At 44.1% G+C, this 20,515-nt stretch overlaps 3 protein-coding genes across 4 annotated transcripts; 2 read left to right on the top strand and 1 right to left on the bottom strand.

Annotated features, from left to right (window-relative positions):
- Nucleotides 1–392: 392 nt before the first annotated feature.
- rbis (ribosomal biogenesis factor) lies at nt 393–2,790 on the bottom strand. Its single transcript, XM_034560612.1, has 4 exons — nt 2,379–2,790; nt 1,362–1,468; nt 1,129–1,245; nt 393–1,032 (listed from the first exon to the last, which is right to left on the bottom strand). Exons 2-4 carry the CDS (start codon nt 1,461–1,463, stop codon nt 964–966), a joined length of 288 nt encoding a protein of 95 aa, XP_034416503.1. The 5' UTR covers nt 1,464–1,468; nt 2,379–2,790; the 3' UTR covers nt 393–963.
- rad51b (RAD51 paralog B) lies at nt 2,458–3,704 on the top strand. Its single transcript, XM_034560611.1, has one exon. It carries the CDS (start codon nt 2,580–2,582, stop codon nt 3,621–3,623), a length of 1,044 nt encoding a protein of 347 aa, XP_034416502.1. The 5' UTR covers nt 2,458–2,579; the 3' UTR covers nt 3,624–3,704.
- A 2,597-nt stretch (nt 3,705–6,301) lies between these two features.
- Nucleotides 6,302–13,302, top strand: LOC117749383 (carbonic anhydrase 1). Of its 2 annotated transcripts, none has more exons than XM_034559856.1 (7): nt 6,302–6,578; nt 7,570–7,767; nt 9,330–9,448; nt 9,950–10,042; nt 10,171–10,233; nt 10,339–10,494; nt 11,774–13,302. In XM_034559856.1, the coding sequence occupies exons 1-7, from the start codon at nt 6,545–6,547 to the stop codon at nt 11,891–11,893; spliced, it is 783 nt and encodes a 260-aa protein (XP_034415747.1). In that variant the 5' UTR covers nt 6,302–6,544; the 3' UTR covers nt 11,894–13,302. The 2 variants fall into 2 exon arrangements, with proteins under 2 accessions (XP_034415747.1, XP_034415746.1); XM_034559855.1 differs by lacking the exon at nt 6,302–6,578 and adding an exon at nt 7,116–7,312.
- Nucleotides 13,303–20,515: the final 7,213 nt, after the last annotated feature.

The following is a 20,515-nucleotide window of genomic DNA, read 5'->3' as shown; positions in this document are numbered from 1 at the left end:
AACTCTCTGAAACAAACACAGCATTGAACATTTGACTATTTAATTCCGTCTGGGTTTTGTAAACTTCCACATGACGTTTTAATGATTTCCACGAGGACAAAAACTCTTTGAAGCGAACGCTTTCATCAACTACGAACAGCCGGCACAATGGTCTCCTTTGTGACTTCATTTGCAGAAAATCCAGAGCATGAAAATAAAATAAAAAGGTGTGAAGCCTTGAAGTGCTTTTAAAAAAAGAAAAAGAATGTTTTAAAACTCAGAGGATATGGCAAAGTGCACGTTGTTATTTAATCCTTTTGAAAATGTTTGTCGTTAATTGCATCCATATTCAAGCGGCTGAAACACATCCGCCCCCATATCAACTCTTAAGAAAAGAAAGCAGAGACAAACAATTCATTAATCCACAGGAAATTTATTAGCAACTATTGTGTTAATGGATTTCAGCCCTTTTCCAAGCAAAAGATGCCAAATATGATCCGATTCTAGTTGCTCAAATGTGAAGTTTTTACAGATCTGTGTCTATTACATTTGATAGTTGGACTGTTTCTATTTATAATTGGCATTTTCTAAACAAAAAGCAGTCATCAATTAATCAAGGACATATAGGAAAATAAGAATTAGTTACATGTCTACACAAAATAATATGTATTAATAACAATACAAATATCTCTTTTTGTTACTGAAACATCACAATTGACACCGAGTCTTTCAACTGACTACAAGTCTTTGCATTGAATATACAGAATGCTTAAAAACACACACGGCGTTCCCATTATTACGGCCGTAACCTCAATTCAGTTTCTGCTCATTTTGACCTGAACATAAGTTGACTTCATCATTTCATGTCTCCAACACGGAGAGACGTACAGAACCAGGAGAGACGTACAGAACCAGGAGAGACGTACAGAACCAGGAGAGACGTACAGAACCAACAGCGCTCGCTGACGACAGGTTCATGGTCCATTATAGCTGTGAGAGGAGTTGAGCCGCGTTGTCAACATTTACAGGTTCCTTTGGCGGCTCTCGGACGACCTAAAGACAAAAACAATATATTCACATTACTTGCATCAAGAGGATTACGATGCCGGCTGATGAATAGTTGGAATTCTTGACATGTCACACTCTTACCTTTGGTAGTTTCTTTGGTTCGGGAGCGACGGACTTGGAAATACTCGTAACATCCCTCTGGACTTGTGTGAAGATTTTATTGAGGTTCTCCACTGTCTCCTTCTTCACCGCGTTGATCTGTGAAGCCACACATTACAGTTTGCTAGGAGGCGCTGCCACAAACACTACACACAAAAAAAAAGGAGAATATAAAGTATGTATGCAAGAAATAAAAACACGGAAAGAGATCTTACGTGTTTGAGCGTCGTCTTGACAGGTTTCGCTTTGCTCTTGTTCTTGTGCTTCAAGTGCTTGTTTGAGACTTGAAAGACGTTCTTCTGTTTAGTCTTCCCCATGTTACCTGAGGAGAGAACACCAATTAGCTTGTGATAATAAACCTCTTAGACTTGTAAATTACAATATGCGCTTTAAAAAAAAGGAAAATCGGCCTACCAACATTTTTAAAAAAGGAAACAAAATGGAGAGAAATAGCATTATTTACTTTCCAAAGTACAGTCAAGTAAATTGTAGGAGAAGAATGTAACAAAGTACTCAAGTACAATATTAAACTACTTGAATAGTTCCATTTAAATACAACTTTTATACTTCAGTTACTTTTTCTAATCAGGTTATTAATACAAAATATAAACCAACAAAACAATTATGATACATTACTATACATCATGGATTAAGCTCATACAATAATGAAAATCAGCTCTACATTTATCAGCTTCCACATTCAAGCAATGAACACAATTAAATAATATAATAATACTTTTCTGAAAAGGGTCGCAGTAATGCAGTGCCCTTACGTTTGGTACTTGAGCATATTTTGATGCTTATACTTTCAGATATTACAATGCACTGTGTATTACTGTCTTCTGTTTATCTTTATCCTACATTAAGGTTATTTTAGTGCATGGCAGTCACCCAGTCTTGACTTCCTCGAGGGGAAACACGAGTCCTGCTACTATCTAGGAGGTAAATAAACAAAGCACGTCGACTGTGTGAAAATTACTATTATTAAATTACTCTTAAAGTGCATTAATATCCCTCTGGATAAACGGTTAGTCAAATATAACTGTTAGGTTAACACCGATGTTGCCAGTTAACGTTCGTTGCAAACACTGTACATGTGTCGCGTGAGATATTTTGGTCATTTCCTCATGACGTTGATTCACTTTACTAAAGGACGCCATGTTTAATTAAACGGAATATAAAACGGTGTTTTAAAGCTTAAAGATTGAGCCGTAAATACTTTAAATACAGACCGTATTTCAGGAGCCGCTCGCTGGTGTTGATATCCTCACGTGCTAGCTAGTGCTGCTGCGAACGTCCCTTCCTGTCTACGTCATCAGCGTGCGACGACTGTTGTTGTTGTCAAAAGATGGAGGAGGAGAAGAAGACGACGACGACGGGCGGCGGGTTTCACGGCCGCTGTCGTCGTGAAAACGGTTAAAAAGACGCCAACAATGGCGACGAGGAAACTGAAGCGAGCCGGCGTTTCAAACGAGACGTGCGAGCAACTGAAGCGACACCGAGTGGAAAGTTGCAAGGACCTGCTGTCGCTGAGCCCCGTGGAGGTGATGACCGCCGCGGGGCTCAGCTACCGGAGGGCCTCCGAGCTGCTGCGGACGGTGAGCGGGGCCGTGGCACCGCCTGTCGTCACGGCCCTGGAGCTGTGGAGGCGACACTCCTGTTTCTCCACGTCGTTGCCCGCTCTGGATCGACTGCTGAGGGGCGGCCTGCCCCGCGGGGCCCTCACGGAGCTCACGGGGCCCTCCGGCTGCGGGAAGACGCAGGTGTGTTTGATGCTGAGCGTCTTAGCCACTCTGCCGAAGAGCCGGGGCGGCCTGGACAGCGCCGTGATCTACATCGACACCGAGTCCGCCTTCTCCGCCGAGAGGCTGGTGGAGATCGCGCAGAGCCGGTTCCCAGACCACTTCGGCTGCAAGGAGAGGGTCCTGCAGATGGCCGGGCGGGTGCACCTGTTCAGGGAGCTCACCTGTCAGAACGTCCTCAACAGACTGGACAGACTGGAAGAGGACATCATCTCGACCGGAGCGGGTCTCGTCATCCTGGACTCCGTGGCCTCCGTGGTGAGGAAGGAGTTCGACACGACGTTGCCCGGAAACCTGCTGCACCGCAGCGACATGCTGGGCCACGAGGCCTCCACCCTCAAGTACCTGGCCCACCAGTTCGACATACCTGTGGTCCTCACCAACCAGGTCACGACGCACGTGCGCGGTCAAGGGTCGGCGGGGGATTCTGCGTTGGTGACGGCGGCGCTGGGGAACACGTGGAGTCACAGTGTCAACACGCGTCTCATTGTCCAGTATGTGGACGCGCGCCAGAGACAGATGCTGATCGCCAAGTCGCCCGTGGCTCCGTTTGCGGTGCTGAACTACACCGTCGAGAAGCAGGGGATCTGTATGGATGGAGAGGACAGTGAGGAGGTCCTGTATGAGGGCACGGATCCAGGCCTCCAACCAATCAGGGTGCAGACAGAGTTCTGACTAAACCTGTGGACCGGGCTGAACAAACGCAGCCGTGTGCGTGTGGCATGGTTATTTTATTAAAGTCAATACATCATTTCACCTGACTTGTTGCATCCTCACTCATCACACACTGCTGCAAGTTACACCACATAAAAAGCCATTATGTTTAAGGAAGACTTCATTGAGGGAACTGCTTCCGGTATAAATATATAAATAAAATGTACTCTGAATGTCAGATTTCCAGTAAAGAAAGCTGCTATAAGGTAACCGCATTCAATGAAAGCACAACAAACAAATACTTTTTAACAGATCTACACACTGTTTGGCACCATATTGTCTAGAATTCAGAGCTGTAAGAAGTACTTATATATTTAACTTAAGCAAAAGTTGTAGAAATACTCTGCAAGGAAAAGTCCTGCGTTCAAAATGTTACTATACAGCTACCAGATGTTTTCATTTAGTTGATTCTGGCGCCCCCTGTGGACAAACGGGTCAAAGCAACAGGTTCCCATTAAAAAAAACATCTCATTTACTGCAGTGGTGTCTGACAGTCGGCCCCATGAAGTCCTGGTTCTGGGCCTCCCTTCCAGCAGGCCCATGTTGGCGGAGCAGCGAGGAGATGCTCAGCTCCTGACCGGAGGAAGAGACACTGCTGCCGGCCGCAGAGCTCTCCAGCTCTCCACCTCCTACCGGAGCTCTCCACCTCCCACCGGAGCTACCGGCTTCATGTCGAGGGCAGCAGTGAAGCCGGATCTGGGTCTGTGTAGTCTGGAATCTGAGCTGCAGGAGCTTCTGATGAACCTGCATAATTCCATCTGATTTTGCCCTGGATCCGACCCGGTGGAGCCGATGCCAAGCAATAAGAATAACTAAATAGAATCAGTCAATCTTCTTGTTTATTAATGGAGGCTAGAGGCACCAGGGTTACATTGAGAAAGTTTAAAAGTTGTTCACAACTTTAAGTAAAAGTTTAAAATGAATAGACTTAAAATGTACTAAAAGTAAAAGTTATCATTATGCAGAATGACCCATTTCTTATTTTATATTAATATTATAATAATTGGATTATAATTAGTGTGTCTTCACTTAAATGTTGTAGATTAAGTTGGAGCTCATTTTAATTTATATGCCGCTGGTTAGTTTAGTGTAATATATCCAAATTATGTTGTTGTATATGTTTGTATAATATTTCCCTCCCACTAGACATAGTGGAGTAACAATAAAATGTGAGTTAACATTTCAGAAGTTAACTCTAAAGCATCCATCCATCCATCCATTTTCAATACCGCTTATCCTCATTAGGGTCGCGGGGGCGCTGGAGCCTATCCCAGCTGACATAGGGCGAAGGCAGGGGACACCCTGGACAGGCCGCCAGTCCATCGAGGGCACATGTAGGGACATACAACCATTCACTCTCACATTCACACCTATGGGACATTTAGAGATCAATTAACCTGCAGCATGTCTTTGGACTGTGGGAGGAAGCCGGAGAGCCCGGAGAGAACCCACGCTGCCACGGGGAGAACATGCAAACTCCACACAGAAGGACCGCTCCGACCGGGAATTGAACCCGCGGCCCTCTTGCTGTGAGGCGACAGTGCTAGCCACTACACCACCGTGCAGCCCAAAAGCAAACTCTTAAAATATCCTGATTGAAATATTACAATACAGAATGTGTCAAAGCTGCATGATGGGTGAGACAAAAAGAAAACAAAGGGAAACCAGGCTCCATGAAGCCTGCCGTCTCATTGGCCAACAGCGGGTGGCGCCATTGCGCCATCACAGCTGTGTCCATTGCGATGTTCTAATAAACGGAGCTGTGGATGCACGCTGAGCTACTTTGGCCACTAGGATGCAATCCAACTGTTAATAGAACTGAGGGAAGAGACATCATCCATAGAAGGATGAAAATATTCCTCACCAAGACAATTCAATACCTCTTACCTCTTTTCTTCATACTTGTTGCATGTTATGACATGTTAGTAATATGTGATTGTAATGCAGTTCATTCTTTATCAGCCAACATGGAGTTGGCCTTATGGTCTGTCTGTAGCACCATCACTGATAGACCAATAATGTGTCTCCAGTGTTTATTATCTGTCTTTCTGAGCTTTGCATTAACATGCAGCCAGGTCACTGTCCTCCTGTCCTCAACGAAACGTATAGTTCCAAACACACACGATGTACTGTATATTAACATGTGTCTAGGATTTGCATATAAGACATAATTCGTTTGATTGTTTGTGTTAGTTTGGAGATCCAACTGAAACTCATGCACATGAGCAAAACCAACTCCAAATCCATAAGCAACAATGCGTTTCGCCTCAGTGATCCAACTAACACCTGTGCGCATTGATATGCTATAATAACTGTGACTTGTTGAGATGCATATATGCACTTGTACGTCGTACATTACACTATATTTCCACAGCACTCCTGTACAGCTGCAGCCGACGTTCGGGTTTGAAGGTGACACTTATGGCTGCACGCTGTCGCGTAATTCCGTTACTTCCTGCCGTGACATGTACATGAACCCCGTTAGAGGAGAGGCGACAACGCGCGCGGAATGCTACGCGAGGAACACTATCCGGCTTGCTAGTGAGGACTTCATAACCACGGAGAGAGAGAGAGAAATGGAGGAGAGGGAGAGAGAGAAATGGAGGAGAGAGAGAGAGAGAGAGAAATGGAGGCGAGAGAGAGAGAGAGAGAGAGAGAGAGAGAGACTCATAGATCCACAGTGTTGCAACGCAGCGGCGCATCTAAACTCCTCCTGCCGGTCATTGCGCGGACATCATGTGGATAACACCAGCCCGACACACACACCGCTCACAGGGGACCCTATATAAGGGCTGCAGCTGTCAGGTGGAGGACACTGGCTGCTCTGCGTTGAGGGACGACTCGCTTTAGCTCTGTACACGTAGATCCAAACTACTCTAACCATGTCTCACGCTTGGGGATACGCAGCGGACAACGGTGAGGCGCTCATTGCACGTATACGGGATTTAAAGCTGTAATGGTGGGGGTGTTAAAACCAGTCATACCAATGGGAAGACAATGAATGGAAAGACGGGGAATGCACCGGCACACTGATTTATTTCTTCTTTTATTCTGCACATTTTAGGGGATCTTTACGCGCGTTTCTTTAGCGCATCGCCATCCCCAATATGTGTCATTAAAAACTCACATCTCAAGAAAAATCCTCTAATAATAACATTTGTGCAATTGTATCATTTTTTATATTTATTTTATTATTTAAAACAATGATATTAAAAAGCAATGTATCTTAAACAGGGGCTAAATAAAATATTTTAATATTTATTTTATTATTTAAAATATATATATATTTTTATATATTATTATTTAAATATATATATTAGTGCGTGTGTGTTTACTGACATACGTGCACAGTGGCCTTAGTTACCTCAGTTACCTTAGTTACCTCAGCAGATGCCCTTAGTTACCTCAGCAGATGCCCAAACCACTATATTTTTTGACATTTTGAGTTAGTTCAACTTTTTTCAAAGGTATTTGTTGACTCAACTTAAAAAAATGTGTTAGGACAACAAATTTGAAGTTGGGCTTTTTAGAGTGTATATAAGGGCTGCAGCTGTCAGGTGGAGGACACTGACTACTCGCTTTAGCTCTGCACACGTAGATCCAAACTACTCTAACCATGTCTCACGCTTGGGGATACGCAGCGGACAACGGTGAGGCGCTCATTGCACGTATACGGGCTTTAAAGCTGTAATGGTGGGGGTGTTAAAACCAGTCATACCAATGGGAAGACAATGAATGGAAAGACGGGGAATGCACCGGCACACTGATTTATTTCTTCTTTTATTCTGCACATTTTAGGGGATCTTTACGCGCGTTTCTTTAGCGCATCGCCATCCCCAATATGTGTCATTAAAAACTCACATCTCAAGAAAAATCCTCTAATAATAACATTGTATCATTTTTTTAGGACCAGACAAGTGGGCTGATAACTTCCCTATTGCCAATGGACCCCGCCAGTCTCCCATTGACATCTTACCTGGTGCGTCAGCGTACGACGCGGGGCTGAAGCCGCTCCAGCTGAAGTACGACCCCTCCAACTGCCAGGAAATCCTCAACAACGGCCATTCCTTCCAAGTGACCTTCGTCGATGACACCGACAGCTCAAGTTAGTGTGGCATTAATATTTTATGAATAACCACTCTTGATATCAACGCTCTGCAATCTAAATTAAGGAGCGCGTGTATTGTGTAATGTCTCGTCTCAACGTGGGAGAAAACGCAATATGTTACTGCATTTCCGGTTATTATTGCGATGTTTTTAGATGCACTAGAGGAGCTTTACGGGGATTGCTTTGCAAACAAAGACAATCAATGTCCTCGTGAGGATTTATAGGATGCAGTAATCTGCAAGATGCGGCGTTCAGGCTTAATGCGATACTGTGTGTTAACAGCAGCTCTCCTGCTGTATAGTCTCCACCTGAAAGACTGTAGAGGTCAAGCATGTACATTTGTTGTTAATATTCATATGCATGGTTAATGCACCCCAGTTTTTTGTTTTTTTAAATTATTATTTAGAGGTTTTAAAAAAATAAAATGTCATTTTGGTTGATTCGGCTGCAGGTGCTCCATTCATTCAAAGGCCGAGCACAAAGCACGCGCATACTAATTGAATTGGTAACGTAACCCTGAGCAATCCTTTCCCACGGCGACTCTTTTCTGCTGCTATGAAGTCAAAAAGCGCAACAAAGAAAACAAACCATGGCTGACTGCGCTAGATATGCGTGGGGGTGAATTATCATATACAGACGGGTGTGTGTCTTCCCTTATGATGTCAAATGGAAATGTATCATTTCTCCACTTTGTCTTTTGCATTTCGACTGTATTTCAGAAAGAGACAAGAAAAGGGGATTTTAAATTTTGGATCGGTTGTCCTTTAGCTGATCTGATAAAGGAAAATGAAAAATATTGTTACGTAACCAACACAATTACGGATTATTTCTAGTGGAAATGCACTTTTGCTAAAAAAAAAAAAAAAAAACAAGAGCAGATAGAGCCTCTTAATTCTCCCTTGGGTTTATTCTCCACCCTGCCCTTCTAAAAGAAGAACCTGAAGTCTGCATGTCATCGTCAGACATAAGGTCATACATCATGTCGTGCATCACGTGTGTGCATCATGTGTGTGCACAGTGGAAACGATGAATAGCGCACACTCTTTATTTATATTAACCAGGCATCATTTAGGCTCCGGCACAACCTCAAACGTCTCGATGATCACTTCTGCACCTTCTTATCATTTGAGGCCGACCGCTGAGAAACAAATATCCTGTTTGGAGAGGACAGTGCGTGTGTGGGCGTGCGTCAGTATTTTGGAACAAAGCACCAGACATACAACAATATACAGGATTGTCTGCTACTTTAAATGGATACATTATGTAACATTGGGAGGGGGTTGATGTTAACAATACCTGGACATCATTTAAGGCTGAATGTATTCGACCAGAGCTTAACAACAGGAACTGAGTCAGCTTTCATGAAATAGCAAGTCTGCCAAGATGACACCAGTGTTTATGTAAAATAAATAAATATATATATATATCCTGTTTGCCTTTGTAACCGGTTCCTCAGGTTTTAATGTTTTCTATAGTACAAACAAGGCTCACGGCTTAATGCAACACTATTCAGGTTCAGTGTGGGTTAACTGACGGGTGATGTGTGCTTTATCCTGCAGCTCTGAAAGAAGGGCCCATCTCAGGGACCTACAGGCTCAAGCAGTTTCATTTCCACTGGGGAGCCTCTGACGACAAAGGCTCCGAACATACCGTGGCCGGGACCAAGTATCCTGCTGAGGTACGGATATTTTTATTGTGTATTTGTATGATTATTTTAATTTTAATTTTAAAAAAAATATTTTTTTAATTTTAATTTTAATTTGTTCATTTTGTTACCTTTTTTTTCTAATGCTTTGATGTTTTTAATGTTAATTTCAATTAAATTATTTTTTATTTTTTTATTTTTGGGGTATTTGAGAAGGTTTGTATAAGTAAACTATTACAAATTGAGAGTGGTTCTTCATCTTAAATAAATATATTTATATTACAATTGTTTTATGAAATAGTTTCCAGAATGTTGCACCATTACACTTCATTCATCCGCCCTACGTTGATCAAAAAGGCTTTTTGAAGCTAAATAAACCTCATACAATCTGCTTCAGTTCAACATCTAATATTATAGCATTTTTTTACTTGCACTTAAGGTCAGAAATTACAGGATTTCCACTTTTCTAGATCCTCCAAATAAAGTGACTTTTGAGGGGATAGTTTTTCATTTATCTGTTTCATTCATTCCCAGCTCCATCTGGTGCACTGGAACACCAAATACGCAAGTTTTGGTGAGGCTGCTAGCAAGCCTGATGGGCTCGCTGTTGTTGGAGTTTTCCTGCAGGTCAGTAGCAGCGATCGGAGCACGTTGTTCAGTATTACCGTACTCAGCTGCATACTTGTTGCAATGTGTGGTACTGTTTCTGATGATCATATAGTTAACTTTATGTGAATTCTTGGGTTTTCTTTCAGATTGGTGGTGCAAACGCCAGTCTCCAGAAGGTTCTTGACACCTTTAGTGCCATCAAGGCCAAAGTATGTGTCTATTAAAAAAAAATAACACACACACACATACTCCAGCAATTTATGATTCATGACAATTTCACTGACGTGTTCTTCACTTTCTTTATTGTTTTCCAGGGCAAGCAGACCACCTTCGCCGACTTCGACCCTTCCACCTTGCTCCCCGCTTGCCTAGACTACTGGACCTATGACGGCTCCCTGACCACACCCCCTCTGCTGGAGAGCGTTACCTGGATTGTCTGCAAAGAGCCAATCAGCGTCAGCGCCGAGCAGGTATATATGGCTATCGCTCAAAGAGCCCATTAAGATAGCAGAAGCCTTGGCTGCGTGCCCCGCGGTCTAGAATAGCCCCCCGTCTGCACATCTTCTCTTACACTTGGATCTAAATCAAGGGCCTAATTGTTCGAGGAGAAGAAACCTCCGTAATGGAAGGAAAGGCAATATGGCACTTTCCGAGCACTGAAATGGATATTTGACTTCTAACCACCCACTAATCTTAAGAAACGGCCTCTTCGGGGGCCGGTGTGTCCTCGTGGTTCGGAGTCTTTCGAGCACCGCCTGGCTCAAATGTTTATTTCATGGCGGCGAGTAGGTGTTTCAAGGGTAAACATGTCAGACGTGTTGACACAACCTTTAGACTCAGCGCCATATAAGGCAGGTCAAGCCGATAATGACAAAGAAGCCATTCACACACGCAGTAATACTTATCATTAGTTAATGGTTTCTCATCAAGTAATACTACATCATTGAATTATTTTGTCCCGGGAGTGAACAGTTACGCAACGTGTACATTATACTCATGTGGCTGATGTCCAGCGTAACTACAATGCACAAATTCATTAACCAGAGTTAATGATAAATCCCTTAAAATAGGTCACCTGACACTCTGCAGCAGCAGTTGACTGGCTCCTCTTGCCTCGGCTGACTTTTGACTCTTTACGCTTATTTGTTTTCGGTAAAATTATCGATAACTCTTTCATGTCTGTGCAATAAATATGGAGCGTACTGGCAGCAGCCAGTTATCTTATCTTAGAATACATATTAGAAACAGCTATTCCTTTGCTAAAAATATATATTTTGTATGAAACACTTATGTTTAGCATAAAGACTACAACCAGTAGATAACCACAAATTGTAGTTTTTACACATCTGTTTTTGTACAGATTAAACAAAAGAGATAAAGCATTTTAATTGGTGAGTTCTGGAGGACCTGAGGCTGATTTTCTTAACTTTGGACAGAGCTACACTAGCTGTTTTTCCTGTTTACAGTCTTTATGCTAAGCTAAGCTAAGCTAATCGGCTGCTAGCTTTAGCTTCATATTCAGTGCCCTGACATGAGTGGTATCGATCTTCTCATCTGACTCTCGGCTACAAGGTTTTGACTGTTTGGGCGACCGGTTTATTATTAAGCATAACATTTTTTTTTTAAAAAGCAAACGTCGTCATACAAGGTCAACGACTCGATGGTGGGACAGGTGATGTGTTTGCCGAGTGACAGTCACAGGGGGCCAGCGGGGATGACTAACGGGGACTGTCTTCTCCATTTCCACAGATGGCCAAATTCCGCAGCCTGCTCTTCTCCGCTGAGGGCGAGGCCGAGTGCTGCATGATGGACAACTACCGACCTCCCCAGCCGCTCAAGGGTCGCTCTGTCCGTGCTTCCTTCAAGTAATACCCCTGCCCCCCCCCCCCCCCCTTTTTGGCCCTAGTGCCCTGTTGCCCTCTCCCTTCCCCCTCCTTTTTAGTCAGTTACCTCTCGCAGTGAGCCACAAAGCACACATATCTCTCTCCGTCCAATTTTTTTTTTTATAGAAATCATATTCCTACTGTGAGATGAAGCACTTATTTTGGGTTTTGCAAGTGTCTGTGTAAATTATGATACAGCCATGATTCCCTGTCGGCATTTATTCTGGAAGACAAACGCTTCACGATGGCTCCGACACGTGTTTCAGAGATATACCACCAGTGTGTGTAGTTCTTCTCTCGTGTCAACAACGACCACGAGGATGAACGAATGAAGATGGGCTATAGTCAAAATGGTGCCAGCAGGAAGCAGAATGCACAAGCTAGTCGCAGTAGGCAAGGGGGGAGGATGAGACTACATCACCATCTGTGAGGAGGGTAAGGTGCAGATAAAAAAGACACACACACACACACACTGGACACATACACTGCCAGTCTGTCTGTAATCTCTGTCTGACTGCCAGCCTCAGCATCACGGCAGCTTAATGAAATGCTGCAGCCGCCTCCATCACAAACGATTGACTCAGAAAATCCCCCTCTGGCACACACACACACACACACACACACACTCGCATACAACATGGCACGCTCAGCCTCGTGCAGACATGATGCCTATAGGCACTGACCTGCTTATTGATTTGAATGCAGCAAAGGGCATGAGGAGAGGCTGCTGCTGCTTCTGTTAGACACCGAACATCATGACAACGGCTCATTGCTCTTAGTTTGCAGCCTTTTTACATCGTTCATGTGTTTGTCATCCTGTGTGTTTTTATTAGTATTGTGTCTCTTCTGCTCATGCAAAATAAGTCTTAATCGATTCCTAAATCATGTTTCTGGAACCAAAAGCTTGTCTGCATTTTGACGCCCTGGTGAAAATAGCAATAGAGAGGAACAATCCTTCTTTTTTAATATGAAATGTGATGTGTGTAAAAGATAAAATCCCTCCGTGTGTTGTTCTGAAACCCTAAAGCTTAAAGCGCACAGTCGCCGTGTGGGCGAAGCCACAGTGGCTATTGCACAAAGCCAAGGAATAAATTACCCTGCCAAGGAAGACGAGGAAGAAAAGAAGCTGCCAATGGATCAGATTATAGTGTCAGCCTGCTGTCGGGCCCTGTATGGGAGAAGAGCTAACAAAAGACCATGAGAGGTCCTGAAGACCTCTGGGGTTCTCCCTGTATGCATTTTTTTAAACAATAAAGAAAGATTGCAATTAACATAAAAAAGGACAAAAATGCCTTGTGCCAATCTTTGTTAGGGGCGTCCCATGAGTATGTGTTGTTGTCATTCTATTTCTGAAGTGGACGTTTTATTAGTGAAATAAATATATTTTATGACTAACAAGTATCAAGTGTTTCGCTTCTTTCTATTCTCGTCCATATGACCTTTGAGTCCATCAGAACGAGTCATGTTTGCCATGCAGACTGTCGGCATCAGTGACTCAACACCTGAAACCCAACAGGACTAGGATTACGCAATCTCAAATGACGTGTTGGTGAAAAACTAATCTGTAAAATGACTATTTTATGAATGCTATATCTAAATGTTATTAATTCTTGGCTGTTTTATCAACCAAATAACTGTATAATTAAGGAATGCCTCAAAGAGAAGCCTTATTGAACAACCGGTGTGCAGTAGTTTGTCTCTACAGGTGCTTAAAGGGTTTAGGTTGTGCTGACTCGTGACATTATCGTATCTCAAAGAGTAGAGAAATTCACCATCACAGCAATCTTAATTTCTGTCAGGTACATATGAGAGGGTTATCTTAGCTTAGCATAACGACTTGTAACAGAGGGAACAGTTAGCCAGATAGCTAGGCTCTGTCCAAAGCTAATCCTATCCTCCTACCAGCACCTCTACACTCACACTTGTTTTGTCGTTGTACTGCTTTCTGTCTTCATGCTAAGCTAATGCTAACGTTTGGCGACTTTAGGACAAATCTCAAGTAAAATAAAAATGTAAATGTACATTTCGCATTTTTTTAAATCTCCACTAGTCTGAAAGAAAACCTTTTATGAAAGCAAAATAGCCCAAAGTCTTGCATAAACAATCTACATTGTTGGCAGTTGTGTAGCTGTTTCAGAAACAGTAGCTCCAGTTCATGGATTGTGTTACTTGTGGAAATGACTTGCCAAGAATAAAACTGCCTACAGTCCAAAGTGCTGCACTTTTAGCTAATCAATAATCTGCAACGGCAAACTGAGTCAGAGTTAAGTCGGGGAAAAAAAATCCTCGAAACAAATCTATTAAGAGGGCTTCTGACACATCGATGCAGGGCGATGGGTTATGATCTCCTGTCGAGGCCCAGACAGCTGCTGACACACTCGGCGCTCACGATCCTAATCAGCTGTGGCATTTCGCCCTCGGTGAAATGTGACCGACGCATGACTTCTCACCTCTATTGCAAACCCTCGACTGGGAAGATGAGACCGGATTTTAAACAACAGAGTCTCTCTGCCGCCACTGCTTGAAGGGTCGGTGTTACCTCGTTTTGTCAGCTGGTCTTGAGGCTCTGTGGAGGAATGTGTGTGTGTGTGTGTGTGTGTGTGTGTGTGTGTGTGTCGCTTACGTGCAGGAAAACGTTGTCTGGGCAACGCAGAGCTTTAAATAGAGTCGGAGCGCCCGGTGGACCCTCGGTCACCCAATGTGTAACCAATAATATCAATAGAAATAAGAGCTGACATGTCTGTCTGACTCCGAATCAATAAAAAATTATGTAATTGAAAAAAACAACTCTGGCTGACATCCACAGTGGATGCAAGTCGTGTAAGTCAATGCGCAAGGTCAGCTGGCAGCAGGAGACAACGGGAGATGAGACGGTCAAACCAGTTACGCTCCGAACTCCTGCTCAACAATGAGCTGCAGCTGTAAAGTATGAGGAACCGCCTTTCAAAATTATCTTTTTTAACCGTCAAACATCGTACGTGTAATTCTTGGCACAACTCAAACAGCTAAAAAATTAGTCTTTCACCATTTACGACTGTACTATATTTTCTGAAAGGTCATGGGGGACACCAGAAGGGGGGCGGGGGGGGGGGGGGGGGGGGTACTCCGCCTCTCTGTATCTGTACCTGTCGGTGAGCGACAGCCAATGAGAGAGCAAGACACGATGTTGAGGTAAAACCTAGAGGAGGGGTCGCCTCCCCCGTACCGACTTTTCAAAACTCGGATCAATTTAATAAACAATTGGACTTTGATTTCAGACAGCGGAAGATCGAAAGGCAAAAAGCGTCGTTTTTTACCACCTAAAACGACGACTGTCCGACACAGATTGCATCACCGGCTAGCCAGCTAGCTAATTATGCTACGTTAAGAGTTGGTTCGAAGCGCTGTCTTCGACTCACTTAACCAGAATCCTTCAAAAGGAGTCTTAAAGGCGATGACAGGCTTTGTTCTGGTGTTCATAGTCGGGGTTTAACAGTCACTTGTTTTGAATGGCATTCTCTGCATCAACGAAACCAAGCTAAAGGTTTAAATAAAGCCAAAGGTTTCCTTCTAACATCCTCCATGCTGGATTGTTTGAAAGACACTGGCTTTGATCACTTTAACACCCCAACACACACACACACACACACACACACACACACCTCCATCTCAGTGCAGCTTCCTTTTTCCACAGTCCTATTATATCACCAGAGCTGCCTTTGTGTTGCATCTTTTCATCTCACTTGCTTGTTGTGACAGCTGGTTGTGAGGAAATATCCTGCTGGGTGTTTACCATCACGCAACAGACATGTGTGGGTCCACGCTTACTTTCATGTCACACTGAGTTTCGCTCGAGGCCTGGTCGTTGTCCGCAGCGAGGTCAGAAACCTCAAGGTCGTAACAGATTTACACGAGCGACACTTTGCCGAGCCCGGCGTGGAATGGTGATGGTGATGGTGATGGCGTATTGTCGTTTATATGGATTTTTATTGATTACATAAGTGGAGGGCAGACAAATCGGGGCTGATTCTCAATGATCAACTCATGACGAGTCACGGTCAGCATGTCACACATCCCCACCCCTGGGCTTCTGACCGGCTCGTTGCGTAATCAAGTGTGCAAGCGGGTGACATGCATTAAAGAGACATGTACTCTACACACACACACACACAGAGCAGAGAGAGCAAGGGAGTCGTCTCAACGCACACCTCTGCAGTATGCAATAGTTGCACTTCTGTGTGATTGGCAAGCTGAACTCTAACCTCGAGTCGAGGACAGTGGCGTTTATCAAGAGGAGGAGACGCCTCAACCTGACGCGCTGTCATTCAGTCATGGTGGTAACCACTCACTCAGTTATTCAGATGTGCATTTTCAGAACGTCTAACAAACATTCAGGTGGGGAAAAAAATGAAAAAATACTATTTAGCAGCAGATTCGGGAGTTTTCAATTGTAATCCACGAGCTTCGTCAGCGATCGTCACGAATTTGTAGATGTTCAAACTTCCATTTTTCTGTGGGCTTAGAGGACTTCTCGTCCATGGAGGACAGCAACAGATACTAGATGGCCCCTTTGCCGGGGTAATCGATACAAATGATTAAAACTACTCATCGATCGGTGACGTACTAAAGGGCACCGTGAGGTAAGTCGTCTGTGTGGAGTCATGAGTCCTCTCGTACAGGAGGTTGTATTACATTTGGCTCCGGCAGCTGCTGCTGAGACACAAATCACGGTCTGGATAATCCTGGCCCGGTCGCTTTAGTAGGTCAACGCTTGTTATGTTTTTTTTTTTACCAGTGTAAGCAGGATTATGGTATTTTAATGCCGACAGTTCTGTCATTTATGGAAGGGATGCGTGTTTTTGAAGCCATTTCGTGCACCGACTGGGTCACACGGTGTCCATCAATCGTGTGACGCAACACGTGTGGCTGCTAAAGGAGGCCCGATGAAGAACGATACGTTTGAAGTGTCGCTCAAGTCGAATGTGCTGACGATGCAGGCAAGTGTGGGTGCGTGGGCGTGTGTTGCATCCCATGAATCCGTCAATGAGGGCAAGATGGACAATGCAGTGCTGCAGGAATGAGTAAAAAAAAAAAGGAATTTTTGCACTTCAAGTTCCCTCATCTTGAAGAATTGTATATTTATATATATATATATATATATATATATATATATATATATATATATATGCACAAAATAAGATTTGGGCATTTTAACGCTTTGTCATACGACGTAAAACATTCAGTTTTTACAGGTCTTAGAAAGAGACGGTTGCTAACAAATGTCTAAATGAGACTATAAACGTCATCCCGGAGACTACTTCGTACTGTGTCATTCTTTTAAAGCTCATACGTGTAACGTTATCTTTTAACTTCTGCCGATTGTATCAAGCGTGTATCAAAAGTGTCATAAAAGCGGCGTTCATTTGTGAAGATTGTCTTGCTGAACAAAATGTCTAAGAGTCATAAACGTGTGTAGCCACAGGAGCTTATTTTCCTCAATATCCCAGAAGTGAAAAGATAAATCCCTCCGTCTTTTTGGTCGAAGCGAACCAGTGCGATGCTACTGCCCGTCAGAAATACTTGCAGCACTCGGATGCAGAGGAGAGGGAAGTTGGTGTAAAAAGGATGGGAAGAAGATTGCGGATGAATTGGAGTTCCAAGAGCGTTTTTTAAATTTATTATTCCCGAACCTGAACGCGTCGTTTCCGAAACTGCCCCCAGCTATCAATCCGTGTTGTTTCCTGCTATTCGCCGCTGTTACCGTTGAAAACATGCTTCAAAACGACAAAGTAAAGAAGCAACATCAATGGCGTATTCAATTCATATCGGCTGGTGGCTCAGAACCCGTAGTCCAGAAGTCACCTGTTCAAAGACAGTGTTCAGGAAGCCCTCCACTTACCTCTAAGCATTTTTCAAACTGTGGGCAAGAATAGGCTCGCGTAAACATTTCCACAGCAAATTTCCTCTGTAATTTCCTGCTCTTGGACTTCATTGCCATTTCATGTAAACAGCCGCCTCTCGAGGAGAGTGTCTCACTGACATATGTGACAAAAGTGTGATTCATTATACTCTCCCTTTTTGTTTGAGGAAATTAAACGTTTTAACACACGGCGACCTTTAACCTGGAATGGAGATGGATTGACCGTGTGTGTGTGTGTGTGTGTGTGTGTGTGACTCTCAAACCTCTACGAGTCACTGTGTAATCCAAACAGTGAGTTGAATTTTTTTGTTTATTGTGTATGTTCTTAAAAAATGTCATAAATTCATCAAAAACGCCATCCCATAAATACAAAGTCTCATTGCTGTGTCTGCGGTCAGGATAACAGGATACTTGCCTCAAACACCACCGGCAGTGTTTTTACATGTTAATCCATGGGGACGACCAAATATGTCAATACACAGAGTAAAAATGCAAATATTCATTCAAGTGGAAGCACTCTGTTTAGTTTCCCACGAATAAACACAAACATTTATTAAATCCTGTCCATTAAACTGAAAGCCTCGATATTAATCATCTCCCATCGTGGCCTCTTTTCTGTGTCAAGTAGGTCTACTGCTTTGTTAAAAATAGTATCTTAAATTTCTTCAAAACAAGCGTGCGGTGTGACACATTTGTCATTCTTAATCACAAAAAGCGTTTTAGTGAGTATAAATAGACGCAATAGACCTGTCAGGTCTGTTCTCCTGCAGCTGAGCGTGAGACCGTCGGTATGATTCTGCATTACGTACACGACAACTCCGCACACTCGTCTCCAGCTCTAACTCTAATGAGATCACGGGATAATCCCCGTTAACTGAACCCAACTGTCCCCGACACTTGCACCGTGGGTCTTTACAGACACGCTCAATGAATCATTTGGACGATGACGACTGTGCATTTTTGCGTGTCTTTGTTTTGAACCCCGTGATCCACAAGGTGCTTATTCGTGTGACGCCCGCATTGGCGTCATTGGGCGAAGCAGCGAGGAGGTCCAGTCGTGTGGCAGTCGGGCGCCACTTTTACATCCAGTGGTGTTTCGGGTTATTATTAAGTCCCACGCATGCACAATACTCCCTCTTAGCTCCAGTTCTTCTTTCTTCTCAGCTGCACGGTGGTCACTGCTGCTCCAGCTTCCGAACACGGAGTCCACTATCCAACGGGTGCACTAGCCTCCAGGTCGACTCGGTGAGCCGTCCTACTTCTTTTTGTTGCCGTTGCTAAACAAGTTAGGTAAAGAGGAGCCGTGTTATGTGCACAAGTCACAGAAAAGATCTGAAGCATCAACACGGTTATAAACGTAAACACGCTACGTGTCTGAAGAGTTACCGCCCTGCCAATAGGGAAATCATGCTAAACGTATACAGTGTGTGTCACTCTGCACCTGTAACAATATGCCTTTTAATGGTCAAACGGACACTTGGTTGTAGTAGACTGGGAAGCAAGTGAGGGATCGCATCTTTTTGTCTCTGCACCAGTAACTCGTACTGGTGTGTTGAGGGTTAGCTGTGGGGGGATTAGAGTGAACCTTCGTGCACTTTAAACTCTCTCGGGGGGGGAGGAGGGGGGGGGGGAAAGAGAGCAGCTGTGACTCTTTCGACACACAAGGTCGTATACCCATAGCGTGGAGCCTCGGATGCTGTTGGAATTCCCCGAAGACCTCGCGAACGAGTTGAACCTGTGCCGCTTGACATTGAAACCAACACAGCTTCACGCCCAACTCGTCAAAATACGAGTCTGTGCATCGATATCAGAAGACAGGAAGAAAAGTCCGGCATTCGGCGTAAATAACTCAGTTGGAGCCGCGAATTTTCTGTAGTGTCGCCAAATTTCCGTAAAAAAAAATGTACGCAGGAACTCGATGATCTCGAGGCTTCGGCATTGGCAAGCAACGGGAGTATCTTCAAGCTGTCGTTGTGGGCATCAAAACACGACCCCTTGATCGGCCCAGTGGCTGAGTCTGAGCCGCCGTGACGTAACTAACATCACTAAGGTCCCTCGTAACGATATCTCCTGACCAACATGGCGGAATTTTTCTGCTGATAACGGAGACCCGTGGGGTGGGTTTGATAGCAGAGGGGTGCGTCGCCTTTTTGCAGACCACCCCACTTTCCTCGTACAGCTCAGGGACAACCTTATCTAGGTCACCTACACAGAACCTCACCACCACCTCCTCCTCCTCCTCCCCCTCCTCCTCCTCCTCCTCCTCCTGCTGCTGCTGCTCTGCTGGCCACGCTGATAAGAAGAATGAGTCTATTCAACGAGGCTATCAGGCCAGTGAGAGTGAGCCAAACCTCCAGCTATTTCTTTGTCCGTGTGATTGTCGGTTTCTTGACTCTCTCCCTCTCTCTCTCTCTCTCTCTTTCCCTTTTTTGTCGCTCACTTTTTCTCACACACACACACACACACAAGGAGACACACACACCTATGTGGAGGTGGAGGGACGTGTCGCCTGACTAGATAACAACAACAGCCAAGTTATTCACCTTCTCATTCCTTCCTTTCCTTTTGTTGCCTTTTTTTTTGCCCCACTGGTCGCTCAGCGGAAATAATCTTCTCCTTCTTCTCCTTCTTCTCCTTCTTCTCCTTCTTCTCCTTCTTCTCCTTCCTCTTCCTCTTCTTCACGCCATCCACTGATTTCTCCCTCATCGT

Source organism: Cyclopterus lumpus, chromosome 20 (genome assembly GCF_009769545.1).
Source record: "Cyclopterus lumpus isolate fCycLum1 chromosome 20, fCycLum1.pri, whole genome shotgun sequence".
NCBI lineage: Eukaryota > Metazoa > Chordata > Actinopteri > Perciformes > Cyclopteridae > Cyclopterus > Cyclopterus lumpus.
The sequence above is the reverse complement of the archived record's forward strand: the minus strand, read 5'-3'. Positions and strand labels throughout refer to the sequence as shown.

Excerpts from the sequence above, each read along its gene's own strand:
- rbis (XM_034560612.1), bottom strand. The coding sequence starts at position 1,463 with ATGGGGAAGACTAAACAGAAGAACGTCTTTCAAGTCTCAAACAAGCAC. Across the intron at positions 1,246-1,361 it reads TCAAGACGACGCTCAAACAC|ATCAACGCGGTGAAGAAGGA; the intron begins GTAAGATCTCTT and ends GTGGCTTCACAG. Across the intron at positions 1,033-1,128 it reads AACCAAAGAAACTACCAAAG|GTCGTCCGAGAGCCGCCAAA; the intron begins GTAAGAGTGTGA and ends TTTTGTCTTTAG.
- rad51b (XM_034560611.1), top strand. The coding sequence starts at position 2,580 with ATGGCGACGAGGAAACTGAAGCGAGCCGGCGTTTCAAACGAGACGTGC.
- LOC117749383 (XM_034559856.1), top strand. The coding sequence starts at position 6,545 with ATGTCTCACGCTTGGGGATACGCAGCGGACAACG. Across the intron at positions 9,449-9,949 it reads GGACCAAGTATCCTGCTGAG|CTCCATCTGGTGCACTGGAA; the intron begins GTACGGATATTT and ends ATTCATTCCCAG. Across the intron at positions 10,043-10,170 it reads TTGTTGGAGTTTTCCTGCAG|ATTGGTGGTGCAAACGCCAG; the intron begins GTCAGTAGCAGC and ends GTTTTCTTTCAG.